Genomic DNA, 27,035 nt, shown 5'->3' on the forward strand with positions numbered 1-27,035 from the left:
ATAATGATGATAATTATATAGCGCGTACTACGTGTTGGGCACTATTCTAAGAGCTTTACCAATTTTGACTTATTTAGTCTTGACACTGAGGAAATGGCATGGTAGATTATTTAGATCAGCTGGATGACCGTGTGGATGATAGTGGCAAGAACAATATTATGGACACATGTTGTGATTCCAGAGAAATTGGAGGATGATCAGGATGTGATGGCTTTGCAAAACAGAAATAAAGTCTTCAAGACTTGATTAATTATTGGTAGCACAGTGGAATTGGTGAGGAAAAGGAGAAACTGGGATGACTGTCACTTTTTTGGCTTTGGGAACTGGGTATATTATCGTGCTACCCAGGTAAAGGGTTGATTACTCTGTTCCATTTCTTAGAACTTGCTTAAATCCCCTAGTACCTCCTACACCCTTCTCCGTTATTTAAAAGTGAGCTGTTCAATATCCAAATATTTGAGGTATTTCTCCAAAATATTTTTTTTATCCTCACCCAAGGACTTTTTTTTTTTTTTTTTGCATTTATCTTCAGACAGAGTGGGAGGAAGAGAGAGAGAGAGATACATCAATGTGAGAGAGAGACATCCACTGGCTGCCACCCACATGACCCCAACCAGGAGGGGTAAGAACTGCAACCCAGGTAGTGCCCTTAGCGGGAACCAAACCCAGGAATCTGGTCCACGGGCCAATGCCTAGGGCCGAAATATTTCTTTCATTGACTTCTGGCCAAATTCTGTCATGACAGAACATTCATTATGTGCTTTCAATTCTTTTAAATCTGTGAAGGTTTCTGTGGGGTTTTGTTGTTGTTTTGACCCACACTGTCTTGGCATGTGTTTCTTTTGCACTTGAAGAGAATGTCTTCTGCTGTTGTTGAGTGGAGTTTCTATTGTCATCGGGTCAAGTTGTTCGATAGTGTTGTTCAAGTCTTTCATAAACTTGAGGATTTTCCTGACAGTTTTCCAATTACAATTGTGTATTCGTCTATTTTTCCTTTCAGTTCTATATTCTCCTGATTGATAGTTCCGCAGTCAGAGGTACTATGGCAGAGAAGTTAGAACGTTTGCGTGGAACAAGAAGAAACTATTTATCTCTTCAAATTTACCCTAAATCGCAGACGAAACATTTTATCTCTTTAAACTTTCTTTAACTTGCAGAGACAAAATGTAAATCACTACGTATCCCAGCAGGCCTAGCAGAGCTCAGGACAAATGCAAATAAGGGAGTCCAGGCACTTGGTCACACCCCCTCCTGGGTTGGCAAGGCAACTGATACCAAACTAGCCAATCGGTGAAATGCTCACCTATGGGGGCGGGGAATCGACGAGAGCCTATAGGACGCGGGGCAGATAGTTCCATGGGCCAATGGCTTGTGAGACGGGGCAGACTTTTGGTGAAAGGACTGTGGTGAGAAAAATGGCGGCGACTCTGGATCCTTCGGGGTGGTGGCGGCGGTGGCGGTGGCGGTGGCGGCGGCATTTGTCGGCTCGGGATGGGTCCAAGATGTTGCTCCTTCTCCTTTTGTTGGGGTTTGGGCAGGGGCCCCGAAAAGTCGGGGCGGGTCAGACGTTCGAGTACCTGAAACGGGAGCACTCGCTGTCGAAGCCCTACCAGGGTGAGGTGCCCGGGACGAGGTGGTCGTGCTTGGGGAGGGCTTCGGGACCTGAGCTCGGTAGAGGCGGGCGGCGACGGGCTTCGTGGCCCCGGAAACTCCCGACGGTGGGTGGGGGCCCAAGGGGACTCCCGCTGCGTCTGGGAGCTACGGATCCGAAGGTCAGGGGTCAGCCTCCCTCCCGCCCCGCCCTTAGCGCTGGACGTTTCCTGCAGGTCGTCACTGGGTTTTCGGATGCCGTTAGGGCTAGGTCTGAACGAGGAATGTGGGGAGGGGAGGGGACTGCGATGGGGCGAGTGATGGAGAACCACTAACAATGAACCGGACTCCGAATGGAGCTGTAAATTTGCTAGAAATAAAACAGGAGGCAGAGCTGGGGTAGGAGTGGCCGGACTGAGAAAGAAGATACAGTTCTGTTGCCGGTTAAAACACCTGTTCTTCTCCAGTCCAGGAGCCCTATTGGTGAAAGAAGTTGATAGCTCTGCTCTTTTTAGGGTTCATAGGCTTTTAGGTACAGCTTATCAACCAGAAAATTTATATAATTGGCTACAAAGAGGACCAACTCAGTGCAGATGGCTTAGAACAAGTCTGTTTCCCCGCTGGAGTATGGGTAAGGGGACAGCAAACAAACAAACTCCAAGTGCAAGAGCATACACACTACTAAGAGTGATTATTTGTTCACTTAGCAGATGCACAGAGTGCCTCTTGTGTGTGGGTCTCTGCTAATGCGGTTATACAAACACAGTCCTCACTCTCAAGGGGCTTATAGTGTGAGGTATTTGGTAAAGTCATGCTTGGGTTGTTTAAAGAAAGATCGTGATTAAGCCCCAGAGACCTGAGGATCAAGCTCTTTTTGGTTTAACTGGGAAAGTTTTTTTTTTTTTTTAATCCTCATCCGAGGACATTTTTCCATTTTTTGTACAGACAGAGTGGGAGGGAGAGAGAGGAAGAGAGAGAGAGGGAAACATCGATGTGAAAGGGACACATCGAGTGGCTGCCACCCGCACGACCAACCAGGGCCGGGGACAAACTGCAACCGAGGTACATGCCCTTAGCGGGAACCGAACCCGGGCCTCTCCGGACCGCAGGCGGACGCTCTAACCGCTGAGCCAAACCGGCCAGGGCTAACTGGGAAAGTTTTTTTCTTTCATGGTGCTACAATTTACTCACATGTAAAAAGGGAAGAATGGATCTGAGCTATGGTTACTGTAGCATGGATAAAGTGATACCTCTGATGTACTTTGGGGTCTCCACCTGCATAGGGCTTTATGAAAGGAAATTGTAAAGATGATAAGAATCTAAGATTTATGAGTGATAGAAGGTGGGAGATTGACAAGAAAGGGTAAAAAAGATGACTCCAGCTTTTGGAGGGCCTTGTGGTGGCTTTCTGAATGGGTTGGTGTTGAAGAGGATGAACTGATCTACTTCCTCCTTGTAGGTGTGGGCACCAGCAGTTCCTCACTGTGGAATCTGATGGGCAACGCCATGGTGATGACCCAGTATATCCGCCTTACCCCAGATATGCAAAGTAAACAGGGTGCCCTGTGGAACCGGGTGGTAAGAATCTTCCTCCCTCCTGTGTTGGTGACCCGAAAAGTCCTAGAAAGTTCACCAGGGGCATTTGACTTAATTTTACTATCTATTCTCCATATTCTGTCTTCTGTAGATATTAAGGGTTTTTATTTCAGAGGTTATGAAGACCTTCATAATGAAATCAGATATTTAGGGAAATGCTTTCTATTGCCCTAATTATAGCAAATAATTCATTTTTATTCTGTTTTCTGAAATGTCTTTAATTCCTGATTGACTTGATAGTATGACTTCTTGGAGGTTAATAACTTAACTCATGTTTAGTTACTTTGTTTTGTAAAGTAGAAAACTGGTCTTTTAAATTTATCCCAAACTTCATCCCAGTTTCTCCCCCTCCTCCCTTGTTATTTCACTTTGAGGTGTCTAATTTACATTTTATTTTCATGTGAAAGTCACTTTGAGCTCTTGATCATTTTACTTGGCCTTCTCTGGATCTTTTCTAGCTACATTGTCTTCCTTGATGTATGGCAGCAAGATGTGAATGCAATATTCCTGCTGTGGCTGCACTCTAATTTTGTACAAGTGTAAGATGACACTTTCTTTTTGGTTTCCAGAACTCTTTCTAAATTTGTTATGACCATTTTGCTTTTGGGAATGACCTTGGCATCCCTGAATACTTTTGGTTTCGCATAAGCTAAGAACTTACTTTTCATGTTTTGTTTTTATCATTAGTTTTAGCTAAGTGAACCTCAGAAAAGAGCCCTGTTTTCTTCTCCCTGTTCATTTTATATGCAGAGAAGTCTAAAGGAGCAGAAGGCAGAAAAGAAGTTTCTACATGAGTCATTTGCACAAACTGGTTTCTTAACCCAGGTTGTAGTGCTGAGCTCGTTCCTGGACAGTATATGGTGGTGTGTTCTGGTGGAAGAGGTGAAGGGCTGCCAATGGAAAGACTCAGGTTCTAGCTGTAGCTGTATTACATACCCTCTGTAAACCCTAGGTGTTTAGTTAACCTCTCAGTTTTCAGTTTCTCCATCTGTCAGATGCGCTTCATAATACCTGTTCTACTTGCCCACCAGGGTTGTTTTGAGACATGAAAAAGCTTTGTAAAGTTAACACATTGTCGACTGGCAATTTTATGCACAAGTTATCTCATGTCACCGGCTATTTTTTTGTAATTGAGTATGAAAGTGAAGCAATCTAAATAAACTTCAGTATATTTTATTTATGCATAATGAATTTAAGTGAAACTTTGTACATATCTGCTACATATTATACTTTATACCTATTATATATTTTAGTAATTTTTACAGTTTTAATAGATGTTTTGTAAAATTGTTCCATTTGGTGGTGGTATAAATTGGTTTGAGAAACAACTAAATCAATAAAATCATCACTAAAAAGTAATTCCGTCACTTCCCTGATGCTACGTGGATCACTAAGGTCAACAGTTACACCTGAAATATTTGAATGATCCTCCAAAGTTGGTGTAATATCATTTTCAATCCACTCTTCTTCAAAATCACTTTTACTATCAGATCTTATCACATTTCTTTTTTGTCATTTGGTGGTCTAATAACAGAATGGTGTGCTGTTTTTTGAACTTCGACCCTCAGGGCAAAGAGTCACAAATACAATAATGCTATATATTACCCTGAGTTTCAAAAATTGAAATAGTTAATGCAAGTGCAAACATGAGTTAACTCGTGATCGGTCAACATTTGGGCATGAAAACAAGTTAACTCGTGAGTGGTCAACAATGTGTTAAAATGGCTACAGAGATGTACCTTGTTATGTCCTACACCTGTTATAAGGTTCATTGATGGAGGTCACTAGGTTACTAAATGATTATATCCAGGGCTCAATACTTTGCAGCTGTCTTCCTAGCTGTCTCTACATAACTCTTAGTAGCAATTCTGATCTAGACTCTGGTTTTCCTGCCTGGTTTCAGATTCTCTGCTACCTGTATTTTTTGATAACTGGCTATCAGAAAGCCTTGGAGTTGTTTCTGAGTTTTGTATTTGCATAGGAAGCATTGGTTTTAGCAGTGTTTCTCATCTTTGGCTATCCTTGGAGTCAATGCCTGGATCCCACTCCAGAGATTCTGATTTAAGTGGAATGGGGCACAGCTTGGCCATTAGAATTTTTTTTAAAACCCTCTAGGTGAATCTAATGTGCAGCAAAGTTTTAGAACCACTGTTAGACGTAGCCTGAATAAAACTGTATAGCATTGTGCTACATGAAGCCAAAGATCAGTGGCAGATATGTGTTGACTTGGTATCAACCTCTCTGACCCTGCCCTCTTCCCAGGGGCATAATACCCACCTGCTGGCTATGGGGCAGCTTCCTGCCACTGAATTTCACTCTTGCCCTGAAATCTAAATGTAACAGCAGAGACTGGGTTCATCAGAGTAGGGTAAGCTGTTGGAGATTTCAGGGTTCACTGGTGAATTCAGAATTATCTGCAGTCCTTTCATTTGTACTGTGTACTACCAATACTAACACTGGAAGATTTCCCAGAAATTAAACTGAAAATGATCTAGCAGTATGTTGCTTGAGAGCCAGAAAAATCTATCTGGAAAGTCTTTGGCTGAATACCATTGGTCTATCTGCTCCTCCTCCTCCTCTTCTTTCTTCATGGTGCACTTTAACCAGGAGCCTCTCTAAATCAGATACCCACTCTGATTTTTACTTGAAAGTGTTCAAGTATTTAGAGGGCTTACCTCCTTCATTTCTCCAAGGTTTGCTACATAATTCAAAAAAAGCAACAGGAGTCTGATTCATACTCACCACATTAAATTTTTCCCACCAGAGGCTGTCCCTGTGGTGGGGTGTTCTTCTTTGGTGCATTTATGCTTCCTGACCATGGGCATGAGGTTTGGGGGGATTGTAACTTACCCCTTATGATATGAGAATTCCAGCTTTCCCCTCAGCTTGTCATAGAGCCAAGTCTAACTAATTAGAGTTGTGTATAGCATCTGCTAATTATTACTGGAAACCTTTACATACAGACTTTGTTTTTCTTATTCTTTCACAATGAATGAGCTTTGACCTTTCTTTAAATCTAAGCTTTTGAGAGTCTATCACAGGGGTGATCTTAACCTGCAGATGAGTTAATTCAGCCACCTGTATTCTACAGGCTGAGACACTTTGCTGGATGGGTGTAGGATGATAGCAGTCTCATGTGGTGTTTTGGTGTCTTTTCCAACTTTGGAGTACTATTCTATTTCTATTGGGAGATGTTGAAGAAAATTAGGAGGTTTATTGACCTTTTTTTTTTTTTGGTATGTGCCCCTATGGGAACCGAACCCGGGACTTTCTGGTCCACAGGCCAATGCTCCAACCGCTGAGCCAAACCAGCCAGTGCTTGACTTTTCATATTAAATCTCATATACAGTTAAATGACTCTATCTGCTTAATTTTATGACACAAACACTTAGCAAGTTTTAGATTTCAGTTTCACCTCTTTGTCTTATGTTACCTGCATTTATATTTTCCTGGTCTGTAGACAGCTGATAAGGGCTTGAGGGGTTTCGTATTTTATACTCCTCATTGATCCCAATGTGTTTTTCACTTCAGCCTTGTTTCCTGAGAGACTGGGAGTTGCAGGTGCACTTCAAAATCCATGGACAAGGGAAGAAGAATCTGCATGGGGATGGCTTGGCAATCTGGTACACAAAGGATCGAATGCAGTCAGGTATTGGGACCTTGGGTTGCTCTTGAATAGGGTGTAACCCACCTGCTTTTTCATGTGCCTTCTTTTTGAGAAGGGTATGTCCCCACAGTATCAGCAATTTTCCCTCTCCCTTGATGTCTGTGATTGAAGACTGACCTATCTAATCTCAAGAATGGGGTCTGAGTCCTCATAAGCAGCTGAACTTGACTCATCCTGGGACAATTTCTTGCTTATTAGTTCCTTCTTATTTCCCTGTGAACCCACCTGCCCGGGTGACTAGGTGAAAGCACTGGCTCTCCTGAACCCTGACGACTGGGTGAGCAGATTCCTCTGGGCGTGCCAGTGACTGATCTCAGCAGTCCTGAGTTAGGAGAAGAATGTTTATTTTTCCCTCTTGTGTGTGAAGCATTGCCCAAAGCAGATGGCAAACTCCACCTGATTCAACCTGATTTCTTTTGCAATAAGAAGTCAAACTTGGGAATTCAGATCTCTCTTAGGGACATGGTCATCACCAAGTGTTTGTGAAGCAGAATTCTTTAGGGGAGGCTTAGCAACCAGTCGGGATCAGGGAGCAGCTGTAGTGCTAAACAAGCTTGCAGTGGCCTTCTCTCTTTCCCCTGCCTTCAGTAACTACAGCTGTTTATCAGGTGCTGCTTGTTACAGGCCATGCACTTTTCTGGGTGCTTTTACATATGTTTTCTTGTCTTAATTGAGGCCTGAGAGTCATTTGAATTTTACTGTTTCCTCCATCGTAGTGATATATAATTTCTTGACCAACTCTTGGCTTTATTTCATTGTTCATCATCTGTTCTCTCTCTCTAGGGCCTGTGTTTGGAAACATGGACAAATTTGTGGGGCTGGGAGTATTTGTAGACACCTACCCCAATGAGGAGAAGCAGCAAGAGGTAATGGCAAGTGTCAGAGCTTAGGGCAGCCATGGACGTCCCCGTCCTCTGCCTCAGGAATGCTGTTCAGGAAGGAACAAGGGGCTAGTTAGTGAGGGGTTCGCTTCTACTTTCTTCATCTATTGAACTTCAAAAGTTAATGTCTTTGTCAGGGTTTTTTCTAGAGAGAGTTGTTTATGGTGCACAGTCTTTTGGGAATGGCTGCCTGAATGGGGACTTTCTCTTTAGCATTAACAATGTTCTGTCTTGTGCACATTAGGTGGTTGCTGGAAGTGAGCATGCTTGTTTGGTTGGTGGTTTGGCTACTAGGCCAGCACCAGAGCAAGCTGAATGTATGTAACTCAGCTCCCCTGATGATTTAATACATCACTGCCATGTTCTCCTGCAGCTTGCTCACTCTTTCCAGCATCCTTTTTCTCCCTTCCTCTTCTCAGGCCTGAACAGCAATTCTCTTCTCCTCTAGGAAAGGCGATCAAAGGAAATGGATGAAATCTCAGGATTTTCTGGGAACCCATTATCTGGCTGTTGATAGAAACTTCTTGCTTTTTGTTAGCAGACCCTAAGGGTCTTTTAGTATTTTCTTATGCTACCAAAAGGTTGGTACTCTCTGCCTGATGGCCCTACCATCAGATGGACTGATTTTGTAAGGAGAGTGGCTATTAATAAAAAAAATTAGTTTCAGGTGGTAAAAAGTGGGACCTCTCTTTTGGCTAGCTATTGTGGTTCTCACTCCCAATTGCACATTGGAATCATCTAGAGAGCTTTTAAAATAAATTCAGATGTCCAGGCCCAACTTTGGAGAGTCTGATTCCATTTGTCTTAGGTGAAGTCTAGGCAACCTTAATTTTCAAAGCTCTCCAGGTGAGTCACCATTTTAGCCAGAATTGAGAGCCATGGACCAACATCAGGTCCTTGTTTTCTTCTTCTTTGTTTATTTATTAAACAAATTTTAAAATTAAAAACTAAATTTTAAACTAATAAAAGCAGTTTTTGTTTACTAAGTGGCTATTATTGGGGGGGGGGTAATCCTCACTGAGGATATTTTTCCATTGATTTTTAGATAGAGTGAAAGGAAGGGAGGGAGACAAAGAGAGAGACATTGATATGAGACACGTTGATTGGTTGCCTCTCGCATGACCCCGACCAGGGTTGGGAATTGAACATGCAACCAGGTATGTGCCCCTGACTGGAAATGAACCCATAACCCTTTGGTCAGTGGGCCAACACTTAACCACTGAGCCAAACCGGCCAGGGCACTAGGTGGCTATTTTGTTTTTTTAATATATGTTTTTATTGTTTTTTTGAGAGAGAAAGTGGAAGGGAGAGGGGAGAGAGATAGAAACATGGATGTGAGAAACATCAATTGGCTGCCTCCTGCACACCCCCTACTGGGGCTTGAGCCTGAAACCCAGGCATGTGCCCTCACCAGGAATTGAACCAGGACCTCTTGGTCTATGGGATGACACTCAATCCACTGAGCCACACCAGCTGGGCTAGGTGGCTATTTTGTGCTGGGTACTTTACAAATACTGTCTTAATCCTCATCGAATCTCCTTATAGTCAGTGTTATTTTTCCCATTTTACCAATGAGTAAACAAGTTTAGAGAAGTTAAGTGTCTTGTTCAAGGTAACAACCAATATAAGGTGGAGTCAGATTTTGAACACACTGGTCTACCTGATTCCAGAGGCTGTGATGCTTTTTTTAAAAAAATCCTCACCTGAACCCTCTCTAGTTCAGCTCAGCGATTAGAGCGTCATCCTGTGGACCAGAGAGTCCTGGGTTCGGTTCCTGCTTAGGGCACATTCCTTGGTTGCAGTTTGTCCCCAGCCCTGGTTGGGGTCGTGTGGGTGGCAACCAGTCGATGTGTCTCTCTCACATCAATGTTTCTCTCTCTCCCCCGCTCTCTATCTGAAGATAAATGCAAAAAAAAAAAAAAAAAAGAAATCCTCACCTGAGGATATTTTTTCATTTATCTTCAGATAGGGGGTGGGGATGGAGGGACAGCGATGTGAGAGAGACACATCGATTGGCTGCCTCCTACATGATCCCAACCAGGGTGGGGAACTGAACCACAACCAAGGTACATGCCCTTGACTGGAATCAAACCTGCAACTCTTTGGTCTTTAGGCTGATGCTCTAACTGCTGAGCCAAACCAGCCAGGGCAGGCTGTGCTGCTTTTAATTATGATCTGTTATCTCCCACCCACTGTTTTCTTCTACCGGGTAGATTTCCTTCAGAATGGAGACATTCATTATTCTCATGTGATCTGTGCAGCTTCAGTTCTTAGAGTTTATATTCAGTGCAGACAGTATCCCAACAACCTGGAACTGTCTTGGAGGCTAAGATCAGATGTGTTTTGTTTTTTAAATCCTCATTCGAGGACATTTTTCCATATTTTATTCAGATAGAGTAGGAGGGAGAGAGAGAGAGAAGCATCAATGTGAAAGAGACACATTGAGTGGTTGCCACCCACATGACCCAACCAGGGCTAGGGACAAACTGCAACCTAGGTACATGCCCTTAGCGGGAACCAAACCCGGGTCTCTCTGGACCGCAAGCCAATGCTCTAACCGCTGATCCAAACCGGCCAGGGCCAGATGTGTTAACAGCATAGCTTACTGTGATATTATATGTAAAAGTGCCAGTCATTGTTCTATGCACTTTTATATGTATTATTTATTTATCAAAACAATACTTTGGAGTATGTATGATTTTTATCCCTTCATTTATGGGTAAGAAACTGAAGTCCAGAAAAGCTAAAAAACTCTTGTGATATGCAGGTAGAGCATTTGACTCCAGAGACCACAGTCTCATTATTATTTTTTATTGATTTTTAGAGAGAGAGGAAGGGAGAGGGAAAGAGAGATAGAAACATCAATGAGAGAGAACATCAATTGGCTGCCTCCTGCATGCCCTCCACTGGGGATTTGGCCCACAACCTGGGCATGTACCCCAACTGGGAAATCGATCCAGCGACCTCTTGGGGCATGGGTCGACGTTCAACCACTGAGCCACACCAGCTGGGCTCACTATTTTTGCTTTATTTTGAGCACATAAGGAGAGGGTGACAAATATGGTACCTTTAAAAACTTGGAAATGTCATGTGTAGAAGATGTGCTGGATGAGGAGGACAAGGAGCTGGCAGGAAGGGTGTGGAACAAGTCACCAAATCCCTCAAGCTGCTGTAGTGAAAACACTTCTCTGGTTTCTTGTTTCCTTTTCACCAGAGTGCACATGACCTTGTTCAACCCACTTCCTACTACGTTTATCCACAAGGAAATACTGGGAAGATGCTAGCAACCAGTAATGCACCTGAGAAGAGGTTTAGACTTGGCTATCTGAATCAGGACAAGATTGTCCAAAGTCACATAGTTTCCCTAGCAGTGGTATTGGGATTCCAGTTTAGGTGAGTAAGTCAAGAGCTTCAGTATTTGGGAGTGCAGGGTACTACCTGTGCCACAGTAAGGTTGCCGGATCATAAATGGTTGTTGAAATAATAGCTGAAGAAATAGAACATCTGGATAGATCTATAACAAGTAAAGAGACTGAATTAGTAACCAAAAATAACTCACAAAGCCCAGGACTAGATGGTTTTACTAATAAATTCTACCAAATACGTAAAGTAGAATTAATATGAAATTCTTCTCAAATCCTTACAAAATATAAAAGGAAGGGATACTACCAACTTATTCTTTGAGTTGATATTACTCTGATACTAAAACCAGATAGGGACATCATAAGAAAAATACAGACCAATATCTCTTATGAATATAGATATAAAAACTATCAACAAAATACTAGCAAGCCAAATCTAGTAACATATAAAAAGGATTATATTACCATGACTGAATCAGGATAGATTTATTTTAGGAATTAATGTTTGGTTTAATATCTGAAAATTAATATGATAGACCATATTAATAGAATAAAGGACAAAAAACACTTGATCATAGCAATAGATGTAGAAAAAAGTATTTGACAAAACGTAATACCTCTTGCGATAATAAAAACACTCAAATTAGGAATAGAAGGGAACTTCTTCAACTTGATAAAGGGGAATCTGTGAAAAATCCCAGATAACGTCATACTTAATTGTAAAAGACTGAAATATTTCTCCCTAAGGCCAGGGACAAGACAAGGATTATTCTGCTTTTGCCACTTGTATTTAACATAATCTTGGAGGTTCTATGCCCTGGCCTGTTTGGCTCAGTGGTTAGAGCATTGGCCCGCATACCAGAGAGGCCCAGGTTCGGTTCCCACTAAGAGCAAGTACCTCAGTTGCAGTTTGTCTCCGGTCCCAGTCAGGGTCATGTGGGTGGCAGCCACTTGATGTGTCTCTCTCACATCAATGTTTCTCTCTCTCTCTTCCTCCTTCTCTTCTTCCCGCTCTATCTGAAGAAAAATGCAAAATTATCCTTAGGTGAGGATAAAAAATAATAATCCTAGAGGTTCTAGTCAGGACAGTTAGGCAAGAAAATAAACATGTAGATCGGAAAGGAAGAAGTAAAACTGTTTCTGTTTTCATACATTATCTTGCATATAGAAAATCCTAAAGAATCCACAAACTATTAACAAAACAAATGAATTTGTAAGGTCAATAATAAATGAATTCATAAGGTTGTAGAATACAAGATTAACATACAAAAATCAATTATATTTCTATATATTTGCATTGAACAATCAGAAAATGAAAGTAAGAAAATTCCATTTATATTATCATCAAAGAGGAATAAAATACTTAGACAAACAAATTGAACTAGAGAACAAAATGCTTAGAAATAAATTTAACTAAAAAATATATACTCTGAAAACTATGAAATACTGTTGAAAGAAATTAAAGAAGATCTAAGTAAATGGAAAGCCATTCCATGTCATGAATTGGAAAACTTAGTTTTTTTTGTTTTTTTTTTATCTTCACCTGAGGACATTTTTTGCATTTATCTTCAGATAGAGTGGGAGGGAGAGAGGGGGAAGAGACAGAGAGAAACATCGATGTGAGAAAGACACATCGACTGATTGCCACCCACACGATCCCAACTGGGGCTGGGGACAAACTGCAACTGAGGTACTTGCCCTTAGTGGGAACCGAACCCAGGACTCTCTGGCACTGGGCTGACACTCTAACCGCTGAGCCAAACTGGCCAGGATGGAAAACTTAGTATTGTTAAGATGGTGATACTCCCACATTGACCTACAGATTCAGTGCAATTCCTGTCTATCAAAAGCCTAGCTGGCTTCTTTGCAGAAATTGATAAGCTGATCCTAAAATCAACAAAAATTCAAGAGAATCAGAATAGGCAGGACAATCTTGATAAAGAAGAGCAAGCCAGGCTGGCGTGGCTCAGTGGTTTAGCATCAACCAATGCACTAAGAGGTCACCAGTTCAATTCCTAGTCAGGGCCCATGTCCAGGTTGTGGGCCCAATCCCCAGTGGGGGGCATGCAGGAGGCAGCCAATCAATGTTCTCTCTCATCTATGTTTCTATTTCTCCCTCTCCTTTCCTCTCTCTATAAAATCGATAAAGAAAAAAAAAAAAGGAAAGTTGGAGAACTCATACTTTCTGACTTCAAAACTTACTACAAAGCTATGGTAATAAAACAGTGTGGTACTGCCTCACTGCTGTGGTTCAGTGGTTGAACATTGAGCTATGCACCAAGAGGTTCAATTCCCGGTCAGCTTGATCCCCAGTGTGGGGCATGCAGGAGGCAGCCGGTCGATGTTGATGCTTCTCTCTTATTATTGTTTCTATCTCTTTAAAAAAAAATTGTTTTTAACATAAAAGAAGAACGATGTGGTACTGACATAAGGACAGACCTACAGGTGATTGGAATACAATTGAAAGTCCAGAAATAAATCCTCACATTTGTGAGCAATTGATTTTTATTTTTGGCAGTTTTGGATTTAATATTAGTAGTTCACCTGTTTAAGAACAACCTTTAAACCCATTTATCTTTCTCCAGTATTGTTGTTGTTGACAATATTACAGATGTCCCCCGCTGCCCCCTCCATCACCCATGAGCAATTGATTTTTGATAAAGGTGCTAAGACAATTCAATGGGGAAAATAGTTTATTCAACAAATGGTGTTGGGACAGTTGGATAGCCACAGGGAGAATAATGAAGTTTTTCCAATTTCACACCACACATAAATTTTAATTCTAAATGGATCAAAGAACTAAAGGTAAAATCTACATCTATAAAACTCTTAGAAGAAAACGGTTAATTTTTCGTGACCTTGGATTAGGTAATGGTTTATTAGATAGGACACCAAAAACAAAAGCCACAAAAGAAAAAAATAGATAAATTGGACTTCACCCAAATTAGAAACTTGTGCTTTGAAGGATACCATCAAGGATGTGAAAACCCACAGGCTGGGAGAAAATGTAAATCATATATCTGATAAGAGACTTGTAAGAGTTCTTTATATATTCTAGATACAGCTCAATAGTGAAAAAGACAACCCAATTAAAAAGTGGCCGAAGCATCTGAATAGATATTGCCCCAACGAAGATATACAGATTGCCAATAAACACATGAAAAGATGTTCAACATCTTAGCTCTTAGGGACATACAGATGAAAAACCACAGCCCTGGCCAGTGTGGCTCAGTTGAGTATCGTCCTGTGCACTGAAAAGTCACCGGTTTGATTCTTGGTCAGGGCATGTATCCAGGTTGCGGGTTTGATCCCCAATTGGGGTGCATGTGAGAGGCAACTGATTGATGTTTCTCTCCCTCTTCTCTCTAAAAAAGTCAAAGAAAATATTTTTTAAAAACCAACAAAACACAATGAGATGCCAATTCACACCCACTTATATGGCTAAAATGGAAAATATAGATAACAAGCCTTGTTAAAGCTGTGGAGTAATTGGAACACTCATGCACTGCTTGTGGGAGTGTAAAATGGAGCAGTTGTTTTGGAAAACAATTGGGCAGTTTTTCAAGTGATTAAGCACAGAGTTCACATGATCCAACAATTTCACTCCTAGGTATACACTCAAGAAAAATGAAAATATGTCTACTAAAAAGTTTAATGTGAGGGTTCATAGCATTATTCCCGATAGCCCAAAAATGACTATCAGTTGATCAGTGGATAAACAAGTACCATTGATATGTGCTCCAATGTAGATGACCCTTGAAGACATAGCATATTATGGCTCTGGCTTGTTTGCTTAGTGGTTAGAGCACCAGCTCGCAGACTGAAGGGTCTCAGGTTCGATTCCTAGTCAAGGGCTCATACCTGGGTTGCAGGTTCGATCTCTGACCCCAGTTGGGGTCGTGTGGGAAACAACCAATCAATGTTCCTCTCTCACGTTGATGTCCCCCCCCCCCCATCTAAAAATCAGTGGGAAAATGTCCTTAGGTGAGGATTAACAACCAAAAGATGAGATTATGAACTGTCCAGAGCAGGCAAATCTATAGGGACAGAAAGTAGATGAGTGGGGAGAGTGACTGCTAGAGGGGAAAAGGGTTTCTTTTTCGAGCAGTGGATATGTTCTATAATTAATTGTAATCACAGTCTTAACTCCAAATGTATTAAAAGCCAATGAATTACAGACTTTAAATAGGTGAATGGTATATTGTGTGAATTATATCTTAGTATTACTATTTTGTTAAAATGGTGATTCAAGCATGACTTGATCATCTTTTCTTGGCATTATGAAGTCATCAGCTGACAGTCAGATGTTGGTGAAAAGTTTCAGGGAACTTGTGGAATGGGAATGCCTTTTTTCAGTTGAAATCAGTGTGATGACAAGAGGCTTTGTGGAAGGAGAGCACAGAAGTACAGCTCTTTGCAGCCTTGGTCCTCGTTCTTCCCAGGGTTGAGAAGAACCCTGCGGGGTGAGACAGCTGGTAGGAGAGTGGGGTGAAAGCTCACTGCTCTTCTCAGGTCAGGTACACCCCATGTTCTATAATATGATCATTGTTTTCCCTCCTTTGAAACTTTAAGAAAATGAACAATACCGTGCCATCCAGTTTGAAAACATTCCCTTGATGAAGTCACTGATCCCTCTTGGTCTCTATTGTTGACAGAGAATCTTTACATTATTAAAGAAACTTCATAAATTCTTAAATGTCCTTGTCCAAAGTGGATGTGATTTAGGGTTTTTTGTTTCAGTCCCAGGGGAGGTAGTGTTTCTAAGATACTCCTTTGGAAAGTAGGTGTGGGAGTATTGGCAGGCTCTGATGTGGGTAGGTATTGAGGCTGAGCTCCAATGGTGAGAGCTAGTTTTCCAGGGAAGTAGAAATGTATGGCTTTCTGCTGGAATTGAGTGAAGGTGAGGAGACAATGTTTCTTTTCTGATTCTGAAAGGGAGAAAGGAAGGAAAAAGAAAGCAAGAGCCAGTGCTCAGGTCTGGGTTAGTGCTCTACCTTTCTTTGGGTTTTGACCCTTTTGAGAATATGATGAAAGATGCAGGTATGCAGAGGGTTTTACATACAATTTTAGGAGGTTCATGAAATCCCCAAAGTAGAACTGTAGATAAGATCTTACCATTAACAAGAAGTGTTCACATACTTATCAGAATGATGGGCAGCAGTGAAGTGGAGGCACACACATTAAGCTCTGTTCTGAATCTTGGCTCTTGTGAGCAGGGTAAAGGAGTTAGGAACATCAGTGTCCGGTGTTTGGGCATACCTCAGGTTTACTGCTTTCTGATTTTAGAGCACTCTGTTGAAGTCCTCAGATTACATTGTTTCAGTTGTTTTCGTGGGGTCACAACTAAGAAAAATGGATTAAAATCATCCATGAGTTTAGGAGATCATGGTAATGTTTATAAATGTGCATCTTCTGGGTAGTGAGCTGGCTGGAGGCACCCCTTTCAAGTGTCCTCAGTTGAGTTTTAAGACTTGGGGACAGTCCCTAGTATAGCTTAGTAGTAGTATGGGGTCTTAGGGAGCAGGGGCCTCCTGATGCTGCCCAGTAATGTGAGAATCTCACTGATCTCACTCTATATAGGATGGGTATTGCTGAGTTATCCTGTAACCTTTGTACCCAGATTCCTGCGAAAGGATTGGTCCGATGAAGATTACTGTAGGACCAGCGACTTACAAAGTTTTGTAAGTCTGTAAAATGTCTGTGTGTGGAAGTGACAGTGCATTCCGCAAGTGGTCCAAGGGGAGGGCCAGATGGAGGTGTGAAGAGAGGTGCTGCAGATGGGCATTTGTTTGTTCTTATTTTTATATAAAAGGTTATTATAGAAAAATTGGAAAAGGCTAAAACAAAAGTAAATTGTACAAACATCTTTTTAAAAACAAAACATTGCGTCACATGAACATAGTTTTTTTTGAACTTTCATTAAAAAAATTTTTTTAACAATTATTTTATTTTATTTATTTATTTATTTATTTATTTAATCCTCACCCGAGGACTTTTTTGCACTTATTTTCAGATAGAATGGGAGGGAAATAGAGAGGAAGAGAGAGAGAGAAACATCGATTCAAGAGAGACACATGGAGTGGTTGCCACCCACACAACCCCAAACAGGGCCAGGGACAAACTGCAACCGAGGTACGTGCCCTTAGCGGGAACCGAACCCGGGATTCTGTGGTCCGCAGGCCAACACTAACCACTGAGCAAAACCGGCCAGGGCTAAAATTTTTTAGATATATGGAAAAATTGAGAATATGGCAAATAATAGATTCAGACTGATCTAGTATTTTAATTTTGACATAGTTTCAGACTTAGAGATAAGTTATAATACAACAGAATTTGGATTGCTCTTTACCCAGATTTCCCAAAATGTTAATGTCTTACTACATTTTTTTTTTGCCTTTTCTTTGATCTGTGTGTCTGTGTCTGTCTGTCTGTTAGTCTGTGTCTGTCTATATTTTTCTAAACTAATCAAGAATAAACTGACTTCATGATGTTTCCTTAATCCTAAATACTTAATCTGTTTTTCCTAAACACAAGGAACCCTTTTACATAACCACTGCAAAGTGATCAAAATCAGGAACTTAATGTTAATATCAATACTATTACCTAATCTACTGACCTTATTCAGATTTTACCAGTTGTCCAGATATGTCCTTCATGGCCAAAGAAAATCCCAGATCCTATGTTGCGTTCAGTTGTCATGTATGTCCTTCTTATAATACTGGAATCATTCTCCAGTATTTCTTTGTGTTTTAGGGTAGACCTAGTTTTGTTTTGTTTTTGTATCTCACAGTATATACTAAGCATTTTTTTATATTGGTAGATAGTGAGAGCAGTGCAGCTCACTGAGTGACTGAGCTGGGACTCTGGGGCCAGACTATCTATTTCAGATCCTGCTTTCACTACTCAATACCTGTGTTCTTTCTCTCTTTTTATTCCTCACCTGATGATATGCTTATTGATTTTAGAGAGAAGGGAAAAGGGGGGAGAGAGATAACATTGATTGGTTGCCTCCTGTATGCGCCCTGGCTGGGGATCAAACCTGTAACAGAGGTATGTGCCCTGACCAGGAATCAAACTTTCAACCTTTTGGTGTAAGGAACATGCTCCAACCAACTGAGTTACCCAGCCAGGGCAATACCTGTGTTCTCTTTTATCTTTATTTATTTATTTATTTTTAATTTTATTTTTGTTACCGATGTTTCTCCTTTTTTTCCCACTTTGACACCCTCCTCTTCACTCCCCCCCCCCATTCCCGGCTTTGTTGTCCATGTCCATTGGTTATGCGTACATGCATATAAGTTCTGTGGTTTATCTGTTCCCTCCCCCCACCACCCCTTCTTCTGAGGGTTGTCAGTCTTTACCCTACTTCCATGTTTCTGGGTCTACCCTCTTCCTCAGACTGTTATGTTCATTATATTCCACAAATAAGTGAGATCATGTGGTATTTGTCTTTTTCTTCTTGGCTTGTTTCATTAGGATAATACTTTCCAGGTCCCTCCATGTCGTCTCAAAGAATAAGAGATCTTTCTTTCTTACAGCTGCGTAGTACTTCATTGTGTATATGTACCACAGCTTTTTTATCCATTTGTCTACTGATGGACACTTGGGCTGCTTCCAGATCTTAGCTATTGTAAATAGTGCCACTATGAACATGGGGGTACATATATTCTTTCTGATTGGTGCTTCAGGCTTCTTAGGGTATATTCCTAGAAGTGGGATCACTGGGTCAAATGGAAGTTCAATTTTTAATTTTTTGAGGTAACACCATATTATTTTCCATAGTGGCTGCACCAGTCTGCATTGCCACCAGCAGTGTACTAGAGTCCCCTTTTCCCCACACCCTCGCCAGCACTTGTTTGATGATTTGTTGGTGGCGGCCATTCTGACAGGTGTGAGGTGATACCTCATTGTTGTTTTAATTTGCGTCTCTCTGATGATTAGTGATGTTGAGCATTTCTTCATATGTTTCTTGGCCATTTTTATGTCCATTCAGCTCCTCTGCCCATTTTTTAATTGGGTTCTTTTTCTTTCTTTTGTTGAGTTGTATGAGTACTCCATATATATTGGAAATTAATCCCTTATCTGATGTATCATTGGCAATGATGTTCTCTCATACAGTGGGTTGCCTTTCCATTTTGATGGTTGTTTCTTTTGCTGCGTTTTTTTTTTTGTTTGTTTGTTTGTTTTTTAATATGTCTGTATTGGTTATTTAGAGAGAGGAAGTGAGAGAGAGAGAATCATCAGTGTGAGAGAAACATCAATTGGCTGCCTCCTGCACACCCCCCACTGGGGATCGAGCCCGCAACCTAGGCATGTTCCCTGACTTGGAATCAAATTGAACCTCTCATTCCACTGAGCCACACTGGCCAGGTGATACCTGTGTTCTCTTAAACAAGTTTTCTTACCTGTGAAATGGGAATACCAATGCTATAACCCTATGGGTTGTGATGATTAAAGGAATGCACACGTGTTCATTACTGATACAGTACTTGGCATAGAGTAAGCTCTCAGAAAATGCTAGCTATTCTTACAACTAAATGACATTCACAAGGGACATTCTGCAGATATCTTGGCAGTAGCCACTGTGGCTCTGTTCTCTCCTACCCTGTTTTTCTTCATATCTGCCTAGGTTCAGAGACTAAACGTGGCCAGCCTACTCAGGTGCAGGATGGTTTCATTGGAAAAACTGCCCTATAGAGTGGCTCCCAAGTGCTCCCAAGTTCATGAGCTCCAGTTGGTGACAGTTGCACTGTTCTGAGAGTAAGAACAGTGAAGTGACTTGATAAATGCTAGTTCTTTCTTTCTTTGGTATTAAAATGTTCTCTTAAAAAATGCTTATAAAGAATTGAATGTTTATAAAGATGGTTGCTTGTTTTGTCGTTATTGTATTTTAACATATTTAGTAGGTCAGAAAACCAAAAAAGGTAAACCTGTGAACCCCCAAAATATTTTTGGAGATTTACTGGTCTACGACAAGCCAGTGGTCTAGGAATTACTATTCTAAATGATGTATGTTTAGCCCTGGCCAGTTTGGCTCAGCGGTTAGAGCATCAGCTTGCGGTCCGGAGAGACCCGGGTTTGGTTCCCGCTAAGGGCACGTGCCTCGGTTGCAGTTTGTCCCCGGCCCTGGTTGGGTCGTGTGGGTGGCACCCACTCGATGTGTCCCTTTCACATCGATGTTTCTCTCTCTCTCTCTCTCCCTCCCACTCTATCTGAACAAAATATCAATAAATAAATAAATAAATAATGTATGTTTAGCATTGTGCTTATATACGAGTCCCTGTGAACAGTATTTCTATTTAGAAATTCATTAATTCAGTCATGGATTAAATGAACATTTATCGATTCCTGAATGCCAGACACCATACCAAATGCTTCACATTCTCATTTGATCTTCCTAATTAACCCTGTGAGCTGTGTGTCATTCTCCCTGCTTCCAGTGAGGAGACAGAATCCTAGAGAGGGTAGAGGTCACCCAAGGTTATGCAGTCAGGAGTGGCATGATCACAGTTAGGACCCAGCTCTCCCTGACAGAGGCCGTGTTTGCTCTTTTCTGTTCAGTGGTTCACAGCTCATGCGCTTCAGACCTGGAGAATTGTAGCACAGGGTTCGTAAATCCACAAGTTCATAGGTCTCCTTTTAATCAAGATATGCTAAAGGTACAATTATATGTAGAGAGCCTTTAAAAAAATTTTTTTTTCTTTTCTTTATTGAGTTAGAGAAGAAGGAAGAAAGAGAGAGAGAGCTAGAAATATCAATGCGTACCCCCCACTGGGGAGCTGGCCCACAACCTGGGCATGTGCCCTGACTGGGAATCAAACCGGCAACCTTGGTGCATGGGTCAGTGCTCAACCACTGAGCCACACCGGCCAGGCCATGGAGGGCTCTTTTTAAGAAAGTGGCCTTGCAGTACAAAATGTGAAAGCAGGCTCTGGCCAGTTTGGCCCAGCGGTGGAGCCTGGGTCCCCAGACCAATGAGGCGCGGGTTCATTTCCGGCCAAGGGCATGTACCTTAGTTGCAGTTCATCCCTGACCCTGATCAGGGTCATGCAGAAGGCAACCAGCCGATGTGTTGTTCTCACATTGATGTTTCTCTCTCTCCCTCCCACTCTATCTCCGGTGAGGATTAAAAACAAAAACAAAAAACGTGAAAGCATTTCTCCATCCTACAGACAGCTATTTGCACAATAGGCAGGAATTCCTCATTTTTGGTGACTCTCGAATTAGTAATGAAAACTGCCGCCTCTCACCCAGCAAGTCAGTGTAATTCTTCAGTATTCCAGTTCTAGCTATATATGGGCTGCCTTCCAAGGAAAGGAGATTGCTGCTGTGTGATATTAATGGTACCCGCGAGGTGCTTCACGGACTCCTGACGGCGTGGAAAAGAAGATGCACTTAAATAATTACTGCTGTGAGGGGCAGAGTAGGAGGCCAAGTCATGCGTGGAAGGAGACAGATTTCAGCTCTAAAGCTGTGGGGCTCTGTCTGCTGCATTGTTTCTTTTTTCTTTAATCCTCACCCAAGGATATTTTCCCATTTATCTTCAGATAGAGTGTGAGGAGGGGGGGGAGAGAGAGAGAGATATTGATTGGTTGCCTCCCGCACTACCCCAACCAGGGCTGCTGACCGAACCACAACTGAGGTATATGCGCTTGACTGGAATTGAACCCACAATTCTTTGGTCTGAGGGCTGACACTCTAACCGCTAAGCCAAACTAATCAGGGCTAGTGCAGTGTTTCTTAAATTTGGCTACACATCACACCTGTCTGTTGTGCTTTTTTTAAAAATTTAATTTAATTTATTTTTATTCTCATCTGAGGACATTTTTCCAATTTTTGTTCAGATAGAGTGGGAGGGAGACAGAGGAAGAGAGAGAGAAACATCGATGTGAAAGGGACATATTAAGTGGTTGCCACCTGCATGACCCAATCAGGACTGGGGACAAACTGCAACCGAGGTATGTGCCCTGAGCGGGAACCGAACCTGGGCCTCTGGACCGTAGGTCAACGCTCTAACCACTGAGCCAAACTGGCCAGGGCCTGTGGTGCTTTTTAAAAATAAACCTGTTCCCTGCTCTAGACTTCCTGAATGGGACTCTGAAGGACATACTTATATGAGCAGCTGAAGGCTCCCCCAGGCGAGCCTGTGGCCCAGGTTACCTCTGCTGGATAACTGGGTGCCTCACCAGCCTGGGGATGAGTACGGCCCCCTGGAGCTGAAGATGGTTCTCCTAGGCACTCTCTTGAGTTGGTAAATGAAGCAAGTCTTAGGATCCTGTTTACTGAAGTTATGAGCTTTCTTGTCAATACCATTACTGTAAAGTATTTGATGATATACTCACAAACCCCTTGTTCTAGAACAGCAGCTTTCAACCTTCTTCATCTCAGGGCACACACAAACTACTAACATTCTGCGGCACACCATAAAATATATTTTTTGCTGAACTGACCAAAAATAGATGTAATTCTGATTCGTTCACATTGGATGGCTATTGTGTTGGCTCTTCTCTTTTTATTTATTTTTTTATCCTTACCCGAGGACATTTTTTCGTTTTTTGTTCAGATAGTAGAGTGGGAGGGGGAGAGAGGAAGAGAAAGAGAGAAACATCGACGTGAAAGGGACACGTCGAGTGGCTCCCTCCTGCACGACCCAACCAGGGCCAGGGACAAACTGCAACCGAGGTACATGCCCTTAGTGGGAACCGAACCCGGTCTCTCTGGACCGCAGGCCGACACTCTAACCGCTGAGCCAAACTGACCGGGGCTGTTCTCATTCTTTTATTTGGGGTCAGTGCCCCTGACTAAATAGTCAAGTATGTTTCAATCATGTTTCAAATATTCTTACAGCACGCTAGTTGAAAATTGTAGAGTAGATTTTGGCAGTTTGACCATCCACTGGTTTATTTCATCTCTCGTCATCCTGTAAGCCCTCCACCCGCGGCCTGAGAGGAAAATAGCCGGGAGCTGCTCTGAAGCACACCCTGAACTCCTTAGCTGTAGGATCTGGCTCCTGCCTCAACTCACACTAGCCTCTTCCTCATTAGCTGAGTTTCAGACACCCGTGTCTTCTAGTCCATGTATATGCTTTTGGGGGACTCCCTCTGACTACCTGGGTCTCGGCTCAGATGTTGTCTCCTTATCAGTTTCTATTGTATCACTTCTGTTTTCATCGTAGTGTTGATCATTGTCTGAAATTCTGTTATCATTCGTCTCTTCCACTTTATTGTCAGCTCCATGAGAGCAGATACCTGTCTATGTTGTTTCCATTGAATTCTAAGCATCTGGAACAGTGCCTGGCTGGTAATAGGTGCTCAGGAAACGTAGAGGAAGGAATGCTTTGGGCTCTACACGCTCCCGCCCCCTTCCCGTAGGGCAGGGCTGAATGGAGCCTGTGTAGATATCTCATGTTGCTAGAAGTATAGCAGTTTTCTGGAGCAAAACAAACTATCCTTGAGCCATCTGTCATTTTCAGCACTTCCACGGAGTTTTTCTTGCCCACATGTTGTAGTTAGAGTGACAACAGTCATTTGGAGATAGATGTCCATAGGCTCAACTAGAGGGTAAGTGATCCCTTTGGATTAGTGTTAATTTCACAACCTCTCAAGTGCAGGTCTTTTTGTCTTCTGGGCACTAGCCATATTCTGAGATCCTGAGGAGTAAAGCACATCTTGAATTTGGAAGAACTTAGCCCTGTTTATTACTCCTGTCTCTCCCCTTCCTATAGAAATACTACAGTCTAAGTACAAACTAGTGGCCTGGCCTTCCGTCTCTCAGAGACTAAGTAAGGCCTGCTTGGATGGTGCAGTGCTGGGTGTTTTATAAAGCTTCTGAAAACTTCAGGACCTGAGAGAGGTCTTCCCAGACGACCTTTTTGAGGATCTGGTTGTAGTAATACCTCCTCTCCTCAGAAAATGTACAAGCACCTGTGCATATAGTTTTGCCTATAATTTTGAGGTACATAAGGACTTGAATGCCCTCCCTAGGCCCCAGATTTCTGTTTGGGGATTGAGCTTGGTTTGTTTATCATTCACAGCTGGGTCTTAGCTCTTCCATGGCTGCTGCTTTCTGACTTGGTCTCCTATCTTTTGTGCTTTCTTTTGTCTTTAAACCCGTTGGACCCTCTCAGGCCCAGAAGAGACGATATTCTCCAGGAGCCCAGGTACTCAATTCTTGATCCACCGTGGCCATCCTTTATTCCCTGTGTTCATCCAACCTTTGCTGCTATTTAGAATCCACGTGGCTGTTGTCTTAAGAGTCACCAGTCTCTGATTTTGAGTGCGTCTTCACCTTGCATGTTCACTGTTGGGGATAGTGTGGAGCTCACCGAGTGGCACACGTCATGGCTCCTCTCCTTTCATCTGCACTGCCCAGCACTGGGCTTGCTCTGGAATGGTCAGCTCATCATTTCCAAGGAGGAGTTTGCTCCTACAACTCTATGAAAAGAGAGGGCCTCTGAAGTAGGTGGGAAATGGGCGGGATCTGGGGAAGCGTGCAGTGGGAGAACCTTGCCCTGTATGTCATTGGGAGAAGTGTGCAGCTGACGCTTGACTAGGCTGGGAGGGTTTTTGGCTAAAATAGTCATCGTGGCTAGAGAACACCATCCAGCAGCCTGGTTCTGGAAGTGCTCTTTCTGAGCCCTACTCCATTTAGCATTACGTGCGCATAGGGTTTCAGAATTTGAAAGGAGCTATTCTGAATGGAAAAATCTCCCTGATCTAACAGGTATTTTCAGAATACCTGTGTGTACAAAACATTTACTCTGGGGGAGAAGGGATGGGCTAAGGTGGAGACATGCAAAGAAGCATAATAAATTATTTTTTCCTAAAGAAGTTTACATGGCAGTTGGCTAGATAGGTAGATGTACATAAAAAGAAAGGCACTAGTCTGTGGCAGAACGGTGCAGAATGGTGATCTGTGGGAGGAGACTAGAGCCAGGCTTGAGCCTTAGAGGGGCCATTTTAGACCCACCCAGGTTTGTAGTGAGGAGGACTCCTGAGGACAAGCTTAGTCACTTCCTGGGCTGCATCCTTTGAGTCTGGGTTCTAGCGAGTTGTGAGCCATGTGGCTGAGCTGTTGTCTGGTCACTACAGGTGCTCAGTTGGTATATGCACAGGTGCCGTTGCTGCTTGCCCAGGCGTTCCTGAGAGTAATTCTTTACTATCCTCTGCTTTTCCTTCCCTGCTTTCCTAGCGGGTGTTCCCCTACATCTCAGCCATGGTGAACAATGGCTCCCTCAGCTATGATCATGAGCGGGATGGGCGGCCGACAGAGCTGGGGGGCTGTACGGCCATTGTCCGAAATCTCCATTATGACACCTTCCTTGTGATTCGATATGTCAAGAGGCATTTGACGGTGAGTCCCTGTTCTGGACCAGTTGGCAGTATGGGCAGTTTGGCTCTTGCTTCCATGGCCTGGCCCTGATTTCTTTCTTCTTTTTATTCTAGGTAATGATGGACATTGATGGCAAGCACGAGTGGAGGGACTGCATTGAGGTGCCTGGGGTCCGCCTGCCCCGGGGCTACTACTTTGGCACCTCCTCTATCACTGGGGATCTCTCAGGTACTGCCACTGCACTTCTTACTTGCCCTGACTGAGGTCACGCCTCGGTGGCCAGGCTTGGCGAGGCTTCTCAGAGAGGACAAGCAGAACTCTGGGAAGCAGGTACCTTGGGAGTGCTTCTCTTCCTGCATTCTCGTACCCAGATTCCTTAAGACCCCAGGCTTAGGTTGTCCTCAGACAGCTGTCCCAGGAGATGCTTGGAGGGAAGGTAGTATTTGCCTCTTCATGGAGCCAGCTCTCCAGCCTGTGTTTTGAGTTCCACACTTTTCTGTTTCTAATACCACCTTTCTATTCCGCTTCCTCTCTCCTCCCGTTATGTGCTCAGTTCCAATTCTTAACAAGACTTCTCTGTCCCTCTCTGATGGCCCCAGGTCCTCCTTTGTGCTTAGACTTGTGAGTGTTGGGGGGAGAGATGCTCCTGTTTTCAGCCATCCCGCTCTGAGCATGCTGCCCTGGACTGCGTCTCCACAGTGCCGTTAGCACTGTCCTCGTGAGAGTGACTTCTGTGTCCCTGACTGCATAGCACTCTGCTCTCAGCCCTGGCTCTGTCCTCTCTTCAGCCCTTTTGGACATTTACCCTGACGGTCTGGCTAGCCATGACAGATGTGGCCACTGACGGTGCCTGCTCTTTTCTGTCCCTTGGACTCTCTTTCTCTTGGTCCCCATGTGGCTTCTCTTGATTTGTTCATTCTTGCCACTGGCGTCAGCCCCCCTCATGATGTCTTTTGAGGAGAGGTAAAGAAATGAACTCTGGGGGTTTTTGACATAATTTATTATGAATAAAGCTAATATGAAATAGAATTTTATTCTAGCAAAAAAACAAATGGGCAGCAGCTGCTCGGTTCCAGCCCATTGTGACCAAGAGAAAATGTGGGCTCAGTAAGGCCATGCCTTCAGTTTCTTAAGAGAAGCTGGGAATACAAATTTTTATTTTTCTTTTTATGAATTTTTATTTATTTTTTTGTTACAGATATTTTACCTTTTTACCCCATTGGCACCCCCCACCCCACCCCCCCTCCACCCTTTCCCCGGCTTAGTTGTCCATGTCCATTGGTCATGCATACATGCATATAAGTTCTGTGGTTTATCTCTTCCCACCCCCTCACCCCCCATCCCCTCTTCTGAGGGATGTCAGTCTGTGCCCTACTTCCATGTGTCTGGGTCTACTGGGAATACAAATTTTTAAAATGAAATCTGATTTTTAAGATCCTGACATTAAAAAAAAAGTCAGACTTCCGGTCAAGATGGCAGTGTAGGTAAACGCAGTATTGCATCCTCCCACAACCACATCAAAGTTACAACTAAACTACAGAACAACCATCATTCAAAACCGCCTGAAATCAAGCTGAATGGAAGTCCTACAGCTACGGAATTAAAGCA

The 27,035-nt window shown here is 42.8% G+C and overlaps 1 protein-coding gene across 4 annotated transcripts in view; it reads left to right on the plus strand.

Annotated features, from left to right (window-relative positions):
* The first annotated feature begins 1,360 nt into the window (after positions 1 to 1,360).
* Positions 1,361 to 27,035, plus strand: part of LMAN2L (lectin, mannose binding 2 like) — a 34,384-nt gene continuing 8,709 nt past the window's right edge. The window contains exons 1-7 of one of the 4 annotated variants that reach the window (XM_036262922.1): positions 1,399 to 1,614; positions 3,050 to 3,168; positions 6,718 to 6,835; positions 7,637 to 7,719; positions 24,223 to 24,255; positions 25,287 to 25,448; positions 25,541 to 25,655. In XM_036262922.1, the coding sequence (XP_036118815.1) occupies positions 1,416 to 1,614; positions 3,050 to 3,168; positions 6,718 to 6,835; positions 7,637 to 7,719; positions 24,223 to 24,255; positions 25,287 to 25,448; positions 25,541 to 25,655 (829 nt within the window). In that variant the 5' untranslated portion in view covers positions 1,399 to 1,415. Of the gene's footprint in view, positions 1,615 to 3,049; positions 3,169 to 6,717; positions 6,836 to 7,636; positions 7,720 to 24,222; positions 24,256 to 25,286; positions 25,449 to 25,540; positions 25,656 to 27,035 lie in introns of all 4 variants that reach the window. The other 3 variants (XM_036262923.1, XM_036262925.1, XM_036262924.1) reach the window with 3 other exon arrangements.

This window comes from Molossus molossus, unplaced genomic scaffold (assembly GCF_014108415.1).
Source record: "Molossus molossus isolate mMolMol1 unplaced genomic scaffold, mMolMol1.p scaffold_m16_p_15, whole genome shotgun sequence".
Lineage (NCBI taxonomy): Eukaryota > Metazoa > Chordata > Mammalia > Chiroptera > Molossidae > Molossus > Molossus molossus.